General features: G+C 43.2%; 1 protein-coding gene across 1 annotated transcript; it reads right to left on the minus strand.

Annotated features, from left to right (window-relative positions):
* Positions 1 to 14,729: 14,729 nt before the first annotated feature.
* Positions 14,730 to 16,939, minus strand: CNTF (ciliary neurotrophic factor). The gene is made up of 2 exons (XM_012643966.1): positions 16,746 to 16,939; positions 14,730 to 15,545 (listed from the first exon to the last, which is right to left on the minus strand). Exons 1-2 carry the CDS (start codon positions 16,857 to 16,859, stop codon positions 15,063 to 15,065), a joined length of 597 nt encoding a protein of 198 aa, XP_012499420.1. The 5' UTR covers positions 16,860 to 16,939; the 3' UTR covers positions 14,730 to 15,062.
* Positions 16,940 to 20,799: the final 3,860 nt, after the last annotated feature.

A 20,799-nucleotide genomic window follows, 5' to 3' on the forward strand; every position in this document is an offset into this window, starting at 1 on the left:
GGAACAAGAGGGAAAAAAATTGTGTTGTTTTCTCAGAGAAAAGCCTTCTCTCCAGGAAATAATCCACCCCAGATTACCTTTTGATAAACTGTCACATTTTAAATAAGAGAATAAACATAGAGACTGGAAGGAAGCATTGGATTGAAAAAGCACTAATTAGGCTTTGTTTTCAGACAAACCTGGGTACAAATCCAGACCTTGAACAAGTCACCTAACCCACTTCTCTGAAAGAATACCTTATTTTGTGCCAGGCACTCGGCTGGACATTTTACATCTAACTGCTCAAGCCTGAAGAGGTTTGTATTGTTCTTATCATGTAACAGATGAGGGGAGTGAGACTCAGGGAAGAAAGCCATGAGAGCGGGAGGGCTCAACTGAGGAAATGACAGAGCCCAGATTCCAATTCAGATCTTGAGAAGTCAAGCGCAGCACCCATTCCTCTGGATGGTGCTCACTCTCCCAGTACACGGTGGGAGAAAAGACTTCTGTTCCGAGCACACTCTTGCAATCAGCTCTAACCAGGAGTCACCTAAATGCCCTTTTCATGAACCTTCTTTAACTGCAAACGCCCCAGAAGGGATAAAAACCAACAGTGAACAGGAAGGGGAAACATGGAGCACAGATCAGTGAATGGAAACTGTCCTTTGGCATCAAATGAAACGGGATTCAGACACTGGCTGTTTGTTGTACTAACTGTGACCTTGGGCACTTTACCTGCCTTCTGTGGGTCTGTTTCCTAATGTGTAAAAGGAGAATGCTAAGGGGTTGAAGTGGGATTATAAAGCACCTAGCCCAGAGGCTCATTTAGAGCAGTTGCTAGTCTCAGGGAAAGGGGGAGCCCCTAGAGGACTGCAAGTAAAAGGAACAGGACAAAGAAAATCCTTGGGCCCCAGAGTGTTTGTGGCGTTTACTCAGACTCCCTTGAGACACTCTGCCTTGCCCATGCAGCAGGGCTCTGGAGCGTTGGTATAGCCACCCCTCACTTCTTACAGCTGCCCTGACCCTGCGCCAGCACAGAAGGGGGGTCCTTTCTGGCATATCTGCTGAAGGCCCACAAGGAAATCAGCCCGGAGAGAGTGTGACTTCCCAGCCACCATGCCCCACAGGCTGGCCGATCAGAGGAGGAGAAGGTCCCAGCTCTCCAGGGCTGGAAGGTAAGTACATTCCTGGCTGTGCCCTGGGCCAGTTCCTTGGCCAGTCTGAGCCTTACATTTGCAAATTGCAATAGCGGGACCCTAACTGCAGCCTGTGACATGAATCAAGTGAGAAACTAAAATATCAGGTGCTCAATATATGTGAACATTTGGTTTTCTTCGTAGAGCTGAGGTCGGAGGGCCCTGGGACAGTATGCATTTGACCAGCCAAGTTCTTCTCTCCCTGGTCCAGCCCAAAGCCTGGAATCTGTCCCAGTTTCACTTCCCTGGATGCTTCTGACAAAGGATGTCCTTGTTATTCTTTTTCTGAAGACTTCAAGGAGAGCAGCCTGGGAGGGAACTGATCATTGAGAGGGGGCCTTCGTTGGGGCCAAGTCACTACCCCGTTGCTGGACATACTTAAGCTCCCAGGCCCCGGGCTTCCCCTCCGCAACCCCAGCCATGGAGAAGACGAGGGACAACAGGCTGCCAAAGTGAAGCTCTCCTCCAGCGACGGCCCTGTGCCTTGAGCACCTGCTGGTTCTGCTCTAGGCTGGGCGCGGCGGGATAGGGGACCTCGGGTTGCCCAGGTTCCAAGGCTGCAGGCAGGCACCAAATGAACGTGCTGATGCTGGGGGCGCTGCTGCCGGCAGCTGGGACAACCTGCGCAAGGTGGAGCTGCGGCTGGGGCTGCAGCGCGACTACTCTCCAATACCTCACCATGGAGGACACCGACTACCTCATCCCAGACCACGTGCACGTGGTGCTTTGGAGGGAGAGCTTCATAGAGACCCCTGCAGAGCTCGCTGACCACTGGCTCAACTACCCCGACGCCTGGGTGGCCTCTGTCAGCACGGAGCTCTCCTCCCTCCTCCTCCTCAATGGCTCTCTCGGCCGACTGCCAGAACATCCAGGCATACAACCTGGAGTACTAGACTGTCGCGGCGAGGGAGCAGGTCCGCCACAGCATCTACTCTGCGAAGACCCCCGACTTCCAGCCCGACTTCCAGAAACGCACGCCGACCCACAGTAACCACCTGGAGAACAACCAGACCGACGAGGCCGAGTACCTGGCAGAGATGCTTGTGCAGAGGTATGGCACGCGCGTCCTCACCCACGTGGAGGCTGGGGCCACCTTGGTGCAAGAGGACCAGGCGAGGCGGGAGCTGGTGGACAATCAGGCCTGAGAGAAGAGCGACGTCACAGCAGCTGACTCGGCCGTGTTCTTCCGCACGGTCAACGCCGGGGAGCCGCCGCCTGGCGGGTACGGAGCCAGCTCCTCCAGGACTACCTGCGGAACACGGCGGGCTCCTAGACGCACAGCCACGGCTGCAGGCCCGACTACACGGGCAACGGCCGCCACTGTGCGCCGTGCCATCCACCGTTATTACGCGGTCAACGCACATCCAGGTTGTGCACCCACCTTCAACCCCCAGGCCAACTAGACGCCGGCTCCTGAGAAGGCGGCAGCCACGCCAACTTCGGCTTGGGGGGCGTCTTCCGGGAGCGCGACGCTGAGTTCCGCCCGGACGCTGAGGCCCTCCGCCAGGCCTGCGGCATCCCGAGCCTGCCAACTACGGGCCGCGCGCTGCACCGCACCTTGAAGACGTCGAAGAGCCCCGCCTTGAGTCCAGCGGCAGCGTCGTAAGCGCAGGAGCGCTGGCTCTTCTTCCAATGCCGCGAGACCGTGTCCGCGCCGCCCGCGAGCGGCGCAGCGTAGTGCGCCTGGCTGCCTTCTGGTGCGTGCCCTCGCAGGCCTCCTCGCCTGCCACTCAGGCTTCCTTTTTGGAGGCCTTCATAGCCCCAGCAGCTTCAACCTGCTCACCAGGGCCCAATCCCGGCGCCCCTGCTTCTACCCGCTGGCACTCTTTGGCGACCATAAGATGTGCCTCAGCAGCGACACAGAGCTGGGTGCAGCCCAGGCAGTCCCCTTTGGAGGCTTCTTCAGCCGCCAGGTGGACAATCCTTGGCTGGCCTCCTGAAAGGCCAAGCAGGCATTTCACCAGTACAGCGCCAGGACTATACCATGAAGTGCCCAACCGGCTACAGCCAGCACCAGGCTCACCTCAGTAATGGCTGCCAGATTCTCTGCTGCCTCGGGGCTGGGGCACTCCGCCTAGCAGCAGACAGCTGTCTGGACGCCCCTCATTTCTTCCGCGGCCACCCTTGCTCAACAGCAGCAGCTCCCACAGGCTTTAGGCTTTCTGTCCTGGTGGACTCCAGTAGTCAGAGGCCCTGGATGTGGCTGCAAGGATCTGACCACTGGCAGCAGGCCAACATCAGTGACCCCTCCTTGTTGGCTAAGCTCTTGAGCCAAGCTGGCTGAGGGGCCAACAGTGGGGTGGGCACCACAGTGGCTGTGGTGGCTGTTGCTCCGGGAGTAAGGTATGGCTTCAGGTGCTACAAGAAGGGGAGCTGTAGGAGGCTGCAGGGGGGCACCTTGGCAGAGAATCAGGTGGACTATGGGCCACTGAAACGACCACAGAGCATGGCTCTGTCTGAGTGTACACACAGTTACAAGAATTCTGTCCAAACCTCAAAAATAACCAAACATGGCTGCTGCATCATTACCAATTTAAGCTTCAGCCCATTCTCTTCCTTCTACCACCTAGATAAAAAGTAAGATAACGAACCGTAGAATTGGCTCCACGTGCTGTACTTCCTCAAACCTCCTCCAAATCACCTAATACAAGCTCAAGTCCTTGACAACACCCTTGCCTAACACCCTCTTGCTGAGAAGCCCCACAGCTCTCTGCAGAGTGTGTTCCTGGGTTGTTCTATCACCCTTGTTGCAAAAGAGCCAATGAACCCCGCTTTGTTCAAGTACATGTGGTCTTTGGTGGGAGGATCAACAAGGAGATAGAATAGAACTGACCACAGGACATATGACACAGCTTTAAAGTTGGAAATATTTTTGATAATTCTGAGAGGAATTATCCTGAGAGGAAGATGTGATTGAAATCCAAATAACACTGGGATGGATGTTTAGGATTGTTTCTCCTGCTGGTCTGATGTGAGCACATTAGAACTGACTGTCAGCTAAGGACTGAGTGTCTGGTGGCCTTCCTGAGTCTTCTCCTAAATTGCTGCTCCGGAAGCAGGTCACTACCATTTATAGACACGTTCTCTACATGAAAAATACGTTTATATTAGCTTTTCACTTAATCTTCATAAACCCTAAGGTAGGTAATTCCCATTTTATGAATGAGTAAACTGAGGCTCAGAGTAGTTACTTGACTTGCCCAAAGTCACATGATAAACTAAAATTTATCTGGCTCCAATATTAAGAAGAATAATGCCTGGTACTTACTAAGTATTTAGAATTTGCCTTTGCAAAGATTAGTTCATTTAATTCTTTGAAATAATGATTTTAATTACGTACTGAGAATAGCCCTATTTTGCCAAAAAGGAAACTGAGCCTCAGAGAAGTTAAGTAGCTTTTACAGGATATCGTAGCTGAGCATAGCAGTAAAACTGTGGGTCTGGACTGGGTTAAATACTGGTCTCTGGTGATTCCTTGTGCCTCTGTTTGGTCCTCTTTAAAGTGAAGTTAGCATGTCAAATTCCTAGGTTACTTGAGATGAAATGAGCTAATGGATGCAAAGCACTTTGGAACTAAATATGAACTTTCTAAATGTGAAAGTTCAAATCTGTGATTTGCCACTGCTTTAAACGTGGGATCTCAGAGTCAAATCAGACAGACCTGGGTTCAAGTCCCACCACAGCTGCTTACTAGCTCTGTGACATGGACAAGTTGTCTCACCTCTCTGAGAATTAAAGTCAGCTATAAAGTGGGGATAATAGTAAGACAGATGTCATAAAATTATTCTGATGATTGAATGAGATATGCAAGGAAATCCCTTACCACAGTGCCTGGCCTGTCACCTTGAGCTTTCATGATGTGAGGGTGACCATGGTGTTCCGATGGTGACAGATCTCCAGGTACCATAAAGAACACAAAGATGTCTAATCAGGGCTGACCGTTGAGTGAGGCAGATGCACACAAAATATAAGTTACTCACCATGACAATGTGATACAGTTTCACACGTGACACTATGGGAGAAAGAAGGAGGGATATAAATTCTGGAAGAGACCTGGTAAGGCTTCTGGGAGGGGATGGGATTTCAGCTGGGCCTGGAAGAAAGATTAGATGTAGGGGAGAAAAGGGGATTTTCCAGAAATAAACAGTTTGGTCCAGGGCTGGGAAGGGAGCACCAGCCTCCTGGCCTCAGCCAGGCACACGTTCAGATCTGTTCAATTCTGCTGGCCTGGGAAGATCCTCTCAACAGCAACTAAATCCTCCTGTCTGATGGTCTCGATTCATTTCCTGGAAGAGCCCTCTTGGCTTCAGAAACTGAGCTCCCCCACTGAAGAGAAGCAGTGGGAGCCAGGACAGAATAGAAGGGTTTGACCTGAGATAAAAAAGAAGTGGGAGAGGGAACAGAATGGATTACTCTCTAAGTAGGGTGGCCATATAATTTGTCATCCAAATCTGGACTCTGGTCGGGACGAAAAGGAGGTGCTATAATAATTACATGGGACAATCTTCCTAAACTGGACTGCAGGTCAGTCCACCTTTATATGTGACTGTCTGCCATCAGGTCCTGACCTCCCTCATCACCTGATCTCCGGCTAGCCCTCCAGGGCCCCTCTCCCCATGAAAGATGCCCCCTGCACTCTGCACACTGACCCCCCAACACAACATGGCAATTCCTGGTTGTGCCTTTGCCTGATGAAATCTAACTCATCAGATCCTTTTGTAGTTCATAAGCATGATGATGGGTTTTCACACTCACGTGTGACATGTGCCCCCCTCAAACCTTGTCACAACATCAGTACTTCATTTGTCTGATGTGAACTTAGAGAAAAGTATAAAATTAAAAGAGAAAAAGAAATCTAACTCATCAATCAAGACTGAGTTCAAATGTCACCTCCCTCAAGAATATATTATTATCTGCCTCCTCCCCCTCCACACACACACATACTCCTTCAGTCTCGCAGGAAGAATTCATTTCTTACTCCTCTTAACCTCCTTAGCAGCATGTTAATATGAATATGTCCCTTTGCATGAGTTCTTTACCTAACTTGACTATGAGCTCTTTTAGTGTTGGGAGGCTCAGTGTTAGCTTATTGTGGTTACTGCCAGAGCTCAACATCAAGCAAATGCTCTAAAAGTTTACTGAATGAATGAAAACCAGAAGAGATCTTGTAAGGCCCCAGGGAATAGAACCCAGCTATCAAATCCTTTTAAATGACCTTCCCTTCTTGGAGTCTTACATGTATTATTATTTCATTAATAAACTAGTTTTAACACATTAACTGCCATGTGAGTGGCATTTAACTCACGCTAGTTTTGAGCCCGAGGCCTCGTGAAGCATATGTAACTCACACGTCTCTTCACCTTAGGAGTTGCAAGAACTAAATTCAAGTTGCATATAACTCATGCACAGAAAATAACAAAAAGGAAAAAAATTTTCATTAAATTAGAAAAGATCATTTTGTTTTTGAAGTTTTTATTCTGTTTTCCTAACCGTGGCCCCAAGGAAAAACATTTTTTTGCTAGTGTGGCAGTCAATGTGTTAACCTCCATGTTGCCCACTGTACATACTAGAGTAAATACAAAGATGAATAAAACGTAGTTTTTACTGTCTCAAAATATTCTAGGCAAGTAGACAAAAAAATAGATAAATAAAAGTGACAGAAAAGGGGGAGGTGGTAGCACATTGTAACTGTCCTTTAGGAACTCCGAGCATCAGGGTGAAGAGGCCGCGGTAAACTCCACCCATCACCTCAGGCGATGGAAGGGGACGGCTGGGCTGCTGTCGGGGACTTGTTCCTTGAACATTACACAGTGTCTTCTCTGGAACATGCTCCTCTTGGTCACTTGGGTTTTTGCTATCTATTTACACTCCGTAACTTATGTAAAACAAAGAGGTCTTCCTTCCTCCTTATTTTGACTTCTAGAAATCTTGGTCCTTTCCACAACATTTTGCTGCTAAACTCAATCTTAGTTCCAACTTTTCTTTTTTGTCCTTATTTTCTCCCTTGATTAACTAATTTTTCAGATTTTTACAGGATATGTGTTTACATAAAACACTAGATATTCTTTAAAAAAAGAAAGAGCGATTAATGCAGAGCTGAGCAGCTGTGGAGGGAGACGTGGAAAATCTCTGAGCCCCACCAGCAAGCCCACTCCTATCTCAGCCAGTCTCCCTCTAGCCTTAGGCTTAGTCCAAATCTACTCCTGTCTAGTGATCGTTCTTTTTACCTCATAGAGAGGGGCTGTCATAAACCAGATATTCTCTTGTTCCTGAAAATTTGACCATTAAAAATCAATTTAAACAGTATGTTGGGGGTAATTTTTTTAAAAGCAAGGATGTGTGTGGGGGGTGCAAATAAAAGTGAGGTGTATATGTTGTAAAAAGAATATGTTGCAGCACTGAGGGTTGGGAATCACTAAGTTATAGGTAAATAAATCAGCAAGGTTGGGAGCTAAAAAATAAGACTGGGGGTTCAAGGAATCTCTGCTGAGCTTCAAGCTTTGGGGAGTCTAGGGTTGGGAGAGTAGAAAGTAAGAAAGAAAGATCTTCCTTTCTTACATCTAAATCATTCATTCATTCATTCCTAAGAAGGATTCATTCATCTTGCTAAGAAAGATGGCACTTTACTAAGTGCTAAAGATAAAAAGCACCAAAGGAGAAAATATAGGAAAAAAGTCTTTGTGACCTTGGGTTAGGCAAAGATGTTTAGATATGATAGCAAAAGCACAATCCATCAAAGAATAAATTAGTAAATCTCACTTCATCAAAATTAAAAAATTGGGCAGAGAGGAAAAGGACTCAAAGGCTCTGATGCACAAAGTCCATATAAAACTGGAGTCAGCAAACGTGGCCCACAGGCCAGGCACCTGTTTTTATAAATGAAGTTTTATTGGAATACAGCCACACTTATTCATTTATGTATAATCTACAACTGTTTCCATGCTACAATGGCAGAGTTGACTAGCTGCATCAAAGACTTTATTGCTCATAAGCCTAAAATATTTACTAGCCCTTTAAGAAATAGTTTGCTAAACCCTGATATAAAGCACAGATTGCCCAATAGATGTCCAAGACATACTTATCCCTTCAACACTACAGTAACCCAAGTGGGTACTGAGGCTGCCAGACATACTGTACCTACCGTGGTCCAGTTCTGTCCAGCCTAGAGCAGCTCCCTGCCAGAATCCAGATCCCCCCAATTTACCCTAGTGTGCCATACAAACATCACTATTTCTGTGACAAAGGTTGATAAGCATTGGTATAAAGCACTAATTCTTCCATTCCACAGCACCTTGCATTCTCTCCATCACTATCTGTACCTGCCTTTCGTCCTCTTAGTCGGGTAACATTTGAGCACCTATCATATGCCAGGGAAGACACAGCCTCTGCCTTCAAAGAGTCCACAGTCCAGCAGGAGAAGTGTATACACAAATGATTAACATGCAATGTGCTATGTAATATAATAGTTACGGAAAGAAAAAGCGTAGCTTGTATATCCACTTACCTCCCAGCTTTGCCAATTACCAAGCTCTGCAACTTTGAGCAAGCCATTTAACCTTTTTGAGCTTCAGTTCTCTCCTCTATAAAGGTGAGAATGATAACACCAAGTGCAATGGTTTGTTGTGAAGATTAAGAGTTGCTACATGCAAAGCACCTCATTGGGTGTCAGAGCTCAGTATTATTATTGTCTGTAGCAGTGGTAGTGAATATTGGCATTTTTTTCCAGTGGCCTCTCAAGTTATTTGTACAACCCTCAACCCTCCGTCGACCCCAAGCTTTGGGAACAGGAGTCAGGGATTAAGAGAAGAGAAACTAGTTCTAACCCTTTACCTAGTATGGCATAAGGTCTGATCTGACCTGAAGACATCTGCCTTGGAATACTATTTTTAAAAAGCTTCCCTGGGTGCCTTGTTCAAATGACACTTATCCTGAAAAGAATACCATATTTAGTCATTACTTCAGAATTGTTGCTCAAAAAGAGACACATCGTTTCCTATCATATCAGGAGAGGGATGAGGTATAGCGCCACCAACTCATAGTAGAGGTGGGCGTTGGGGTGGCAAAAGAAGTCTGGAATATGAGTTGCTGTTCCCAGAGCTTCCAGAGGATTATTAGAGGTCCGGGAGCTAGAGGGCGCTGTATGCAGGAGAGGGAGAAGGACGTAAACAGAGACACCTGATGTTTCCTAAAATGAGGTTGGTCTAATGGAGAAGCAGGGAGATGCAGTAGGAAATCCATGGACTGCAGGTCCCGTTCTTCCACTTTCTAGCCGGGATACTGGGGCAGACTGCTGAACCTCTTTGGGTCCTCTGTGCTGTGTGTTTAATGAAGGGATTGAACTAAAAGAAGTCTGAGTTCCTTCCTGTATTAAGAGGAGCGTGTGGGTATATGGAGGGCTGATCCTAAGTCTAAATACATGCTTTAACATATCCTGGGCGGCTCTAGTTTCCATGTTTCCTTGGCTCCTTCTAAAGCCTGCTGGGCTTCTCCAGGACTCGTCTGATGCCGCCCACTGTGAAAGCTATCTTCTGGGTTCAGTCAACAGACTGGGTCTCAAATCTCCTGAGGTGGACAATTCTTGGAGGCTGTGAGTGAGACCGGGTTGGCCTGTAGGGGCCAAAGGCCAACAGGCACAACAGGGTGAAGTCCAGGCTGTGATCAGATCAGTCCTGGGAAGCAAATGGTATATCCTCTGAGATATTTACAGAGCTTGCTCTTCAATCCGGTCTAACGTGAATCAGAGCTACCTGAGACATTTGAGTAAATACACTTGGTGATGTTTGTAGGTCATTTATAAGTACTTTCAGATACTCAATTTTTCTGAATCATATAGCAAGCTGTGAAGTTAGTTATTTTTCATCATTTCCATTTCATAAATTAGGAAGCTCGGAAAAAGTGACTTGTCTCAAAGTTTGGAACCTTATATAGACTTTGTTACAGTCTTATACAGACTTTGTACAAGTCTGTACTGGCTTTATCCAAGGGAAGTGAATTACAGAGATGGAGAATGAGATTTCAGCATAAGATTATCTCATTTATTAGGTGTGCCATGGCTTGGTGTGTAGCAGAATTAAAACTCCAGCTCGGCCGGGCGCGGTGGCTCACGCCTGTAATCCTAGCACTCTGGGAGGCTGCGGTGGGCAGATTGTTTGAGCTCAGGAGTTCGAGACCAGCCTGGGCAAGAGCAAGACCCCGTCTCTACCAAAAATAGAAAGAAATTAATTGGACAGCTAAAAAATATATAGAAAAAATTAGCCGGACATGGTGGCGCATGCCTGTAGTCCCAGCTACTTGGGAGGCCGAGGCAGAAGGATTGCTTGAGCCCAGGAGTTTGAGGTTGCTGTGAGCTAGGCTGACGCCACGGCACTCACTCTAGCCAGGGCAACAAAAAAAAAAAAAAAAAAAAAACTCCAGCTCTGTCATATACTAGAGGGAACCTGGACAAGTTAACACTCATTTTCTTTTCTCTCATCTATGAAAGAGAGATAACATGTCAGAGGATTAATGACATAAAATAGTGTAGAGCTACCCGACATAGTAAATAACTAAATGCATTATTCCCTCTCATACTACCTTGAACATATGGATAGAAATATTCAATGTCTCAGCAATTTTTCATATTTTCCCCTATGGGATTTTCCACAATTTAGTTTCTACCTCCAACCTGACTAGAAATGAGCTAGTCAGGCTTCTTCTCTGCAATCAAAGGCTTTATTGGAGGTCACACACTTGAAATTAAACCACATAAAAGGAAAATCTTTGTCATCTGCAGGCTAGCCAATAGGACTACATATCCAGAGAGCAAAGCAGCATTGGCCTGGTGATGTAGAGGCAATCTACCTTTTCCAGGCTGACTGGCCCTGGGACTTTTGCCCAGTGGCCTGGCATCATGGAGATTTACCCGGCACGCTTGACTGAGTCTGGCTGTGGCTGGAAGGATTACATTTCATCCAATGTTGAGATCACTTGAAATTCCCCTTGTTCATCCAAAGATACAGAAATAAAAGAAGTAACTCATGGTCTTACTGAGAACTTTATTGTTAGCTATCTTGCATCTTTTATTTTCTATGTGCCAAAAACATCCGAGTAATATATTTTATGTTAAGAATCATAAGCACATAGATTTTTATCTCACACTCCACATACATTAAATCCAAAGATCAAATTATCTTTTTGTATTTATCTGTCTGTAGTCCTCAAAGTTCTACAGAAGTTTTTGAGTCAAGAGATAAAAGTTTTTATCATTTTTCACTTTTTGAATGCACCAACATTTATTCAGAGAGCTTATTCTTGGGATTGATGCTTTAAGTGGAGGTGGGATGAGGCAGGAGTACGAACCACTCTTAATGCCCTGACCTAAACACTACATGTGCGCGTGCACACACACACACACACACACAGGATAAATCAATAGAAGTGAAATCCAAATTGTACTCTCTCCTCCCCTTTCCTCTTCACCAGTCCTTTTCCCATACTGGTGGAGGTCTTGTCTTGCTGCTTCCTGCATCTCTATTTTACCCCTTAATAGAGGGAAACGATGCTCAGGTACCTCATGAGCTGAAGCTTCACAAACAAAATTCATTGTAAACAACTTTTCAGATAAGTCTTCCTGAAATATTTACTTGTCCTCTCCCAGTTTGACAAGTGGTCACAACAATGAGTCATCCATTGGGCTTTAATCCACAGCAGCCTGAAATAACAGTAATACCAGGGCTATGACTTTACACTTTCCATTTTCATTAGAACTCTCACTTCCCTCAAACCTGATTACATTAAAGCTAATTTTATTCCACGCTTGGCCTTCAAGTTCGTGCCACTTTGCAAGCCTTTTCCAAATCACCCTCTTAAAACAATACAAGAAAAATTTACCAACTCTCATCCATGCAACTTCTTGACAGACACAGGAAAATGGAATCTCTCTCCCTCCCCACAGAAAAGACTTTTCTGGAGGCAGTGGGATAGAAGGAATCCTTTTTACAAAATAAGAAGTTAGCGTCTAGGAACTAAATTTATGTACCTTATTAATAACTATATCCATATAGCATATCTGATTTCCCAGAGATCCTATCCATGTTCAGACCTACAACTAAGGGACTAAAATCTAAAGAAAAAAAATCTCTTTTGTATTACATATCCTTAAAAATACATACTTCCACAATGTCATCATTATCTGTATAAGATCCATGTCGGTCCCTTATTCAATTTGATCTATCCATTTCAGCTAAACATGATGCAATGTCTTGCAATGTCTACACATTCAGATTTCATACATGTTTATGTTTTTGTTATATAGCTAAGTGCTCATTTCCCATTTATCTTTTTCTAAGAGGTTTCCTCACACTTCTTTTGAAGCATATTGCAAGTTTCTTAAAGAACAAACTGAAACACAGCTCTTTGCACAGTGCTGGTAATGCACTTGGTAAAGACTTGATGCTTCTGTGACCTATTCACGACTTAAACATTTACCTGTCTCCTCCCATGCAATAATTAGTACTTATGCCTTTTCTGGACCCTCTGCCGCTTCAAATCTAGCTCTTACACATACATATTCCTTCTTATGCAACTCGGCAGTGCTTAAGAGAGGCTCCAGTGATTTCTGAAACTTCTGCAGATGTCCGCCCTGCCACATCTGCTGGATATAAAAACACTTGGAGACGGGTCACTCATTTTTTATTTCTTTTGTTATTTTATTTTAATTTTTTGGAGAGGAACAGCTTTTTATGTATTCCTTTAAAATATTTTTAATTTTTTTATTTATAATTGATACGGTCACTCATTTTAGATCTAGCAAGCTTATAACCAAGCTTATCATATTCCCCATTAAGAAATTTTAGATACATCTTTCTCCGTTAAACAAAAGTATTATACATATAAATCTAAGAGCTTCACACTAATAAGCAGATACTTTACTGATTGAAAATGCTGCAGTCAAGCAGAAGAAACAATTTAAATAAGGAAAAGCTTGAATGAAATAAGCCTCTATACATTCATTGGGAAACTATACACCTGCACCAAAATTACAAATAAATAAAACCAAACAATACGCTTTTTAGTGGTAGCTGCACCCAAATATTTTTTATTGCCTAACTTTCGCCTCAGCAGGCAACTCTCCTGTTTCTCTCCTTGTGATTTCTATTTTGTATTCAGCCCATCTCCGAGATGCGACTCCTACTTCTTCCAGGAAACTATTTTGGGCCCTTGCTGATCACCTCCCTAATAAATCTGGACCTTTCAATTCCAACCTAGTATTGATTTATTTTTTATATGTGCAACCGTATTTCCACAAATGCATAGTAGAAAGCAGGGCCCTACCTCCCCTGAACTTCCACAATGCCTCGAGTCCTCTCGTAATGCTGGCTTCATGGGGTTTTGTACACGAGCCCTCGTTGGAAAGGATAGAAGCTAAGTCACCCACTTCCACCTCACGCAACCTGCGGTAACTAGCCCTGACTCATGGTTCAGTTAGGAATACGGAAGGCTTGATTAATTAAACTAAATTGACCTGGGCCCCCAATCCAAAATTTTGAGTTTTAAATAATTGGTAAGTGCAAAATAAATAATATACTTGAGAACCTTTGGGTTCACGTTGCACCATCAGTACATAGGCCTCGCTGCAAATGGCCTTTTCCATTAATGGCCACAATTACTAACCTTTCATGCTATGTGTGGTTCTTGTAAGAACACTAAATGCAGAGCCCTGCCCTTTGTTGAGCAGCACAGAGGCTTTGCTGTGTGTATTGTTTCAGAATCTCTGGCATTTCCAGTGGGAACAGAGTGGGGCCTCACCCTCTCCTCGTGACTAAATCCAGAGAATGTGAGGTGAAGGAATCCTGTGACTTTTTAACCTGAGCAGTATTCCACCCATTGTCCACGAATGTCTGGGTTGCAGCGTCTGTGACTGCATCGCTGATTAAACACAAGGTAACCTGGTGTAAGCTGCGCCCAACCCAATATTCAAGAACATTTCAGTAGTGGGCACTTTAAACCAGGCTGAATTGCTGCACATTCCCAGCTTCAAAGGTTCAGAAGTTTGGTGGGCCTGATCACTTTCCCAAATGGAACTGTAAGATCTCTGGCTGCTCTCTTCGTTTCCAAGTATGGGCAACAAATAGTGACTTTAACACTGAAGTCTGCTACTGACTTATGAGGACATGTAATGGGGGCTGTTTCTGTGTTGGGGATGGACACATGGATACATCTTCCAACCCTCGTGACAAAGAAGTGCAGTGATAGAAGTTCATCATCAAACCTCTAAGGGCCCAGAGGCTTTACAATAAGAAAGATCCCTGTTCAAACTTAGTATGTCACTTGCTAGCCATGTGACCTTAATGAAGTCTCTCTGAGCCTGTTTTCTCATCTGCCAAATGGGAATAACACCACTGCCCTCCCAAGGTTGTTGTAAAAGTTGTACATAATATACATAAAGCCCAATATAGTAGATATTCAATAAATGTTAGGTATTATTTTTATTGTTGAAGAGTTTAAATTGGCTAAAGTCCATGAGTTTAATTCAATGGCTCAGCCTTCTCAGGCAAGTTATCTAGAGCTAGAGTTAAAATCTCTCTCTCTCTCTTCCATGTGTAAGGCTGTTAAATGCCTGTAACGGTTGTTACTTAGCGGGTTGGAAAAATTAGAGCACTGAAGTAGAGGGATGTTGTCCTCACTCCCACATGCCCCTAATACACACACACACACACACACACGCGTGTGCATGCACCCACCTCAAACTAAAGCTGTATGCCCATTTGTCCATGTCTCCAACCCTACTTGATGAAAATGCCTGTGGTCTTAAAGGTTTTCAGAAATTTAAGATGGGAAAGTACGGCTCCAGAGAACTATGTACATTTCATCAGAAAAGAAAGCAAGGAAGGAAAAAGGGGCTAAATGCTACATTTTCTTTTCATTAGCAATATAATGACTCCCATGTGCTGGGATCCCAGTCTGATGTGAAGAAATGACACGAAGGTCATGGATGGACCTCACTGTCCACTGTGAAAGCTCTTGCAGCACCTTTAGGCCCCACAGCTTCTTCTCAAAGAGACCATCTCCAGCAACAGGCATCCCATCAGCCTCACTGGGGGGGATCTTGTGTTCCAGGAGTACCATTAACTCCTCTAGCTGGTAAGCAAAGGCAGCAACTTGGAGTAGCAGGGTATGTATAGCTTGATGGAAGTCACCTTCGGTTGGGGTGAAATGCACCTGTTGGTCTTCTAAAAGCCTGGCCAACATAACGTGGAATGCACGATAAGCTTGGAGATTCTCTTGGAGTCGCTCTGCCTCGGTCAGCTCACTCCACTTATCGGTACTTGCCATTGGCACACCATCCACAGAGTCCAGGTTGATGTTCTTGTTCAGGCCCTGATACTTCACCTGGCCGAGGATACAGGAAAACAGCACATCTTCTGTAATCACCCCAATGTCCTTACTCAAATCATCCCAAATCTCATATAAAATCTCATTCACCTCCCTGATCAAGGATCCAAGTTGTAAAGAAAATGTCTACGATAAGAACTCTTAATTTGGGCTCCATGACTGGACTTCAGGAAGACTCAGTAGTCTCTGAAATTGAGTATCTGTGCATCTTTCTTGGGAGAACGTTTACGTTCTAAAGGTTGAAAATCACTGATTTAGAAAAATTTTTCCTTCCCTCTTCAAACTCTCTCCTGGAAACTAGAATATTTTAATCATACTGGAGTCTAAGTATTTTAAACATACTTGAAGACACGAGCCACACCTAGGAAGCTCTGGAATGTAGCTATTGCAGAATTTCTCTAACCTCCCTCACCCCATTGCCTACTCTATGGTGAAGTCCCAATTCTTTAGAAAATGCAGTAGAAATTAGTAAAAAGGTAATCAGTGTCTAATTTCTGACTGGAGAGGCTATACAAAGATAAAACAATTCTCAGAAAATCTAAATTCAAAACTCCCCTCAGGGGCCTGGACCATTTCCACAGCAGGCCTTGTGTAGAGACTATGAGGATCCCCTGATATCAGAAAACCAATCTGGAACTTCATGGTTAGCTCCTTAAGAATTTGATACTTCCACAAGTCCCTGGGTGACCTTTCTATTTAGATATAGGTACATTTTTGATGTGTAATACTAAAAAGTGGGTGGCTAATATTGTATAGAAGAAATTGGTAGGATTTACAAATTTCTACCAAGTTCATATCGCTCTTCCTCTCAATCCTATAAACCTTTCATTTACATAGCTCAAAAATTTGGAACAATGTCTATGAAGAACCCTAACTTAGAGGGCCCAAGGTTACCCTATTCTGGCAGAATACAGGCAATCAAATTAGGAATAGCCTCCAAGACATACAGCCAATCCTACCCAGAACCTCAGATATATTTTCTCATTCAAGGAATAACATGTCTAAAAAGCATGGAGGAAGAAAATAAGTTCACGTGAATTTGCTCAAGGGAAGGGGCCATGTCAAATAGGTGCCCAATACATGAATGACTATATGATTAGGGCTGTTGTATTTGATAGTAGGGCTGGAGCATGATGGTAAAGGGCTGGATCAGAAGAGGTAAAAAGAAAACAGACAACAGCAAAATACATAACTTACATAGGATTCTGTAAGAGCAGTCAGGTCTGAACGAATCTTCCTGGCTAGCCAGATAGAACGGCTACAGAGGTCTCGGCGACAGGGGGTCAGCGGTGAATGCTCTGCGAAAGCCATCCCCTACCTCAACTGTCCCAGGAAACAAGTGAGCTGGGTTTGCTTCTGTCTATACTGGTCCAAATAAGAAATGTGACTCTCACAGACTAAATCCACTGGGCATTCTCTACTAATGGGATTGTACACCCCACCCCCACCCCCTGCCTGACTCAGAGGTGGCAGCAAATTCCTGGCTGTGGATTTTTTGTGCCTGTGGAATCAAAGGGCCCTTTTTAATCAACTTTTTTTCCTGCAGCGTCTGCCTCCATCTCTCCTCCACTCAGTACTTAGCACACTTGTTTTTGTGTCATTGTTTTTGCTTTTGCACTTAGCAACAAGGTCACTATCACACTAATCCTCAAGACACCTCTGCCTAATGTAATCTATTTTATAAACACATATGATCAGTTCATTTTATTACCACCCTCCCTTAATGCTCCCCATGTCCCTTTTGTCTTTTTTGGTCTGAAAAAGTATTCAATATTTTTATTATTAATATAGGTGCCATTTATTAAGCACCTACTATGAGTCAAACACTGTGCTAAAAGCTTTAAAGCAACTCCATTTGATCCTGAGAATAATTGAGGTAAATATTATTTCTACCATATGAGAAACTGAAGCTTTTTTTCCTTTCTTTAGGTAGTTCATATTTTGTTCAAGAAACAAAGGTTGTATGAAGTAGGTCCTTTAAAAATACAGCATTTTTTTCATTCTTATCCTTTTTATAAATATTTTTGAAAGCATTTATGTTTGATTAAAACCAACCAAGGGAGCATCTCTAATCTCAATCATGATGCCTTCTTGGTAGCTGTAGGATGAAGGTACTGTTTAGGCCTGTTCTTTTCCAAGGACAGGAAACACCCAACCCTAACTTGGTAACATTTGTAAGACAGTCTCACTCAAGTGACAACATGCTTTTCTTTTCCTTCCCTATCCCAGTCATACCACATGCTTCTTAACAAAATAAGAGAATGAGCTAGGCTTTGAAATGAGGGCAAAAAAGTTAAAAGGTGTTTGGAGAGTTGTCAGCCTGTTGCGTTTGACTCAGAGGGTGATGCTAATTGGGTAAGGGCTGCAAGTTTCATCCTAGATTGAATCAATGAGCCTTAACTATTTTGTATCATAGATGTTGCCAGTAAGTTGAAACACATGCCACCTCAGGAACAAATTTACATAGGTAAACAATGAATGAAGGATAAAGGGAGAGGCCTGGGCAGCTGTCACAGTAGGACTTTTAAGAAGTCAGGAGGATTATAGTTTTTTTCTTTTTGTTAAAGGTCAGTACTTGAAATGGACACTTAATTTTGTGAAAAAGCACTGATATTAAATGCTATCAAGGTTTTGTTATTACCACAGTGAAATTAACATTGCCGAATCCTTAATCTTCCATCTACTAGATTAATATGGTCACTTTTCCTAGTAGAAGGCCGTCAAATATCAGAGATTTCCAAGTTTGCTGAATGATCACAGAATATGGCACTTCAGCGTCAGAAATCAAGAATTAAACTGATTCAAAAGTTAACTGCATAATTCTCAATGAGGGAACTCCACATAAAACCTGATCTGAGGGCACTTGGTTTTTTCATTTAGCAGCACTAATTGTTGCACCCCTCAACTAACTATAACTCAGTACAACCAAGGAAGACAAGTTGCTTCCATGAAGACAACTTTTATTTTTCTTCTTTACATTATTTATTTTGAATATGTCTTACCTAGATTAAGAGAAAACAAGAATTTGAAAAGCAAAGTATCCCTTTTATTATAATTTCTTTTTACATAACCTCTTGAACCTAGATTCAGGTAACTACCTGTCTCTCCCACCAAAGGAGAAGGGTCCTGCACATTACAACAGGCAAAAAGGCTTCTAGGAAATAAAATATTTTAAATTGATCCATTACATTTTTTCAATTTTCTTGAGTACATTGGAAAGTGAGAAAAAGACAGAGGAGGAGGAAGAAATGGTATTTCAAACAACCAGACTGTAATAACCTTAGTAGTGTACTCTTTATATGTTTTCTCCAAACAGGTACAAAGGAGGATCAAGTGCTCTATGTGGATGCTTTTCTATACCTTAATAATTTTTTTTGTTCCCAGGACTCCCACGGCCAGTGTTTGTCTAAACTCTCTGAAGTATTTTAAGAAGGAGTCTCAACCATGCTCAATAACCAGGACAACCACAAACTAGAGGGAAGCACATTTCCCAGAAATATTGAGTTGTATCTTATTACATTTTCAGAATTTAGAATTGCCAATTCAAAACGAAGAATATGCAGTGGGAGAAGTTATTAAAAAGGTAACAGAATTTGACCAAGAGTACAAAATGTAGAATTTTAAGATTCAAAGAGCTCCCTGGAAAAACAATGAAATAAACAGCATGTGGAGCAGAATGGAAAACAGCAAGAGGGCTTAGATATTTAAGTTTATTTATATCTACTGTTCACTATGCTAGCACCCCTTTCTCAAAAAAAAAAGTATGAAAAATATTTTAAAATTTATTGCAAACTGCCACAATAATTTATTATAGGTAAATGGTAACTATGAAGACAAAAGAAAAAAGAAAAACGGAAAAAAAGCAGATAGTTTTTAATTAGTAGACCTAACTAGTTGCTTTTTGTGAAATGGGAGAATAGCATAGGAAAGGATAACATTTTTCCCCATCTCAGAGAGAGACTTTTTAAGATGCAGTTTGCTTTTGTTTGTGTAGGTGTCTAAAATATCTGATGACTAACCAATGCAAATGAAATTTACGGAGCCAGAAAAAGTGTGACAAAGACAAAAGCTAAGTGTGGGATAGAGATGCTAGCTAGTGAAACAGTATAAAATGGACTTATTCAAGGGTAGAACAACTTTTTTGTAGGCCCATCCAATCGATCTTGTAGTATTTTCAAATATACTCAAAATACCAAAGTCAATTCCAAATCCTTACTATGGGTAGGAAAGCATATTCTACCACCCTTCTAGCCTTATTCCATTTTCTACCCCACATCGGAGGGATGGCAAATCTGCAGCAATCTGAAAAGAAACAATAGTGCATTTAAGACTGTTTGCCGTAGGTGTCTCACTCCCTATTTCTGGCATCCCAACCACTGACACGAGTGGGTATAAAGTACGCCTCTTTCAGAAATGCCATTTTGTTACCCCCCTTTTTGGGAGAAAAATAAATAAAAAATAAAATTGATAAACTCTGTAGTTTTAGTGTTTGTGAAAAACAAGCTGTCACTTATTTTTTTTTTTCAGCAAAACTTCATTCTTTCCAATAGCCGTCATACATTTCTGACAATAAACAATGAACAGGGTAAGCCTTCCATTCCAGCTTCTAAGGTACACAGAAGGATAAGAATTGCCCTTTGCAATTCTCTAAAAATGAGCCAAAATAGGTTTTTAGTCTTCTGGGAGTTATGAACTACCTGTTTCTCCCATGGACAGTAATAAGCAATCTATACCCCATGAAAAATCTGTATCCCAAGGAAAGTGGTAATTCCCAGAACTTCAGGTGAAAGCCAAAGCCATTATTACACAAATTATTAATTTGTCTGTTGAAGCCTTTCTTCTTCTGAAGTGTGGGAAACAAAACAGAGCAGTTTTCTTTGACTTAAAACTTTAGGACTTGTAGATTTTGCTCCTTCACTAAGCAGCAGTGCCCTTCACTAATAGGGAGCTGGAATGAACCAATGATAAAGCAAAGCAAGAAACAAAAACAAGGCAAGGGGCTAGAGTTGGGCCAACAGGGAGGTATATGGAAGGAAATGATGGGGACAAGAAAAGAAACAAATTCACAAGAGAAAATCCTTTATCTGTAATTTAGATACTGAACAACTCTCCTCATCCCCTCAAAATTCCTAAATCTCAATGCTCTAAAAATCTTAAAGAGCACACTAGTTACCACAAACCTAACATCCTTCCCTAAAAAGACTTCCAAAAAAGCACTAGGCTATTGTAGTGATTTTGTTAGTGCTGAGGA

The sequence above is a fragment of the Propithecus coquereli genome, unplaced genomic scaffold (genome assembly GCF_000956105.1).
Source record: "Propithecus coquereli isolate 6110/MARCELLA unplaced genomic scaffold, Pcoq_1.0 Scaffold202, whole genome shotgun sequence".
Classification (NCBI taxonomy): Eukaryota; Metazoa; Chordata; class Mammalia; order Primates; family Indriidae; genus Propithecus; species Propithecus coquereli.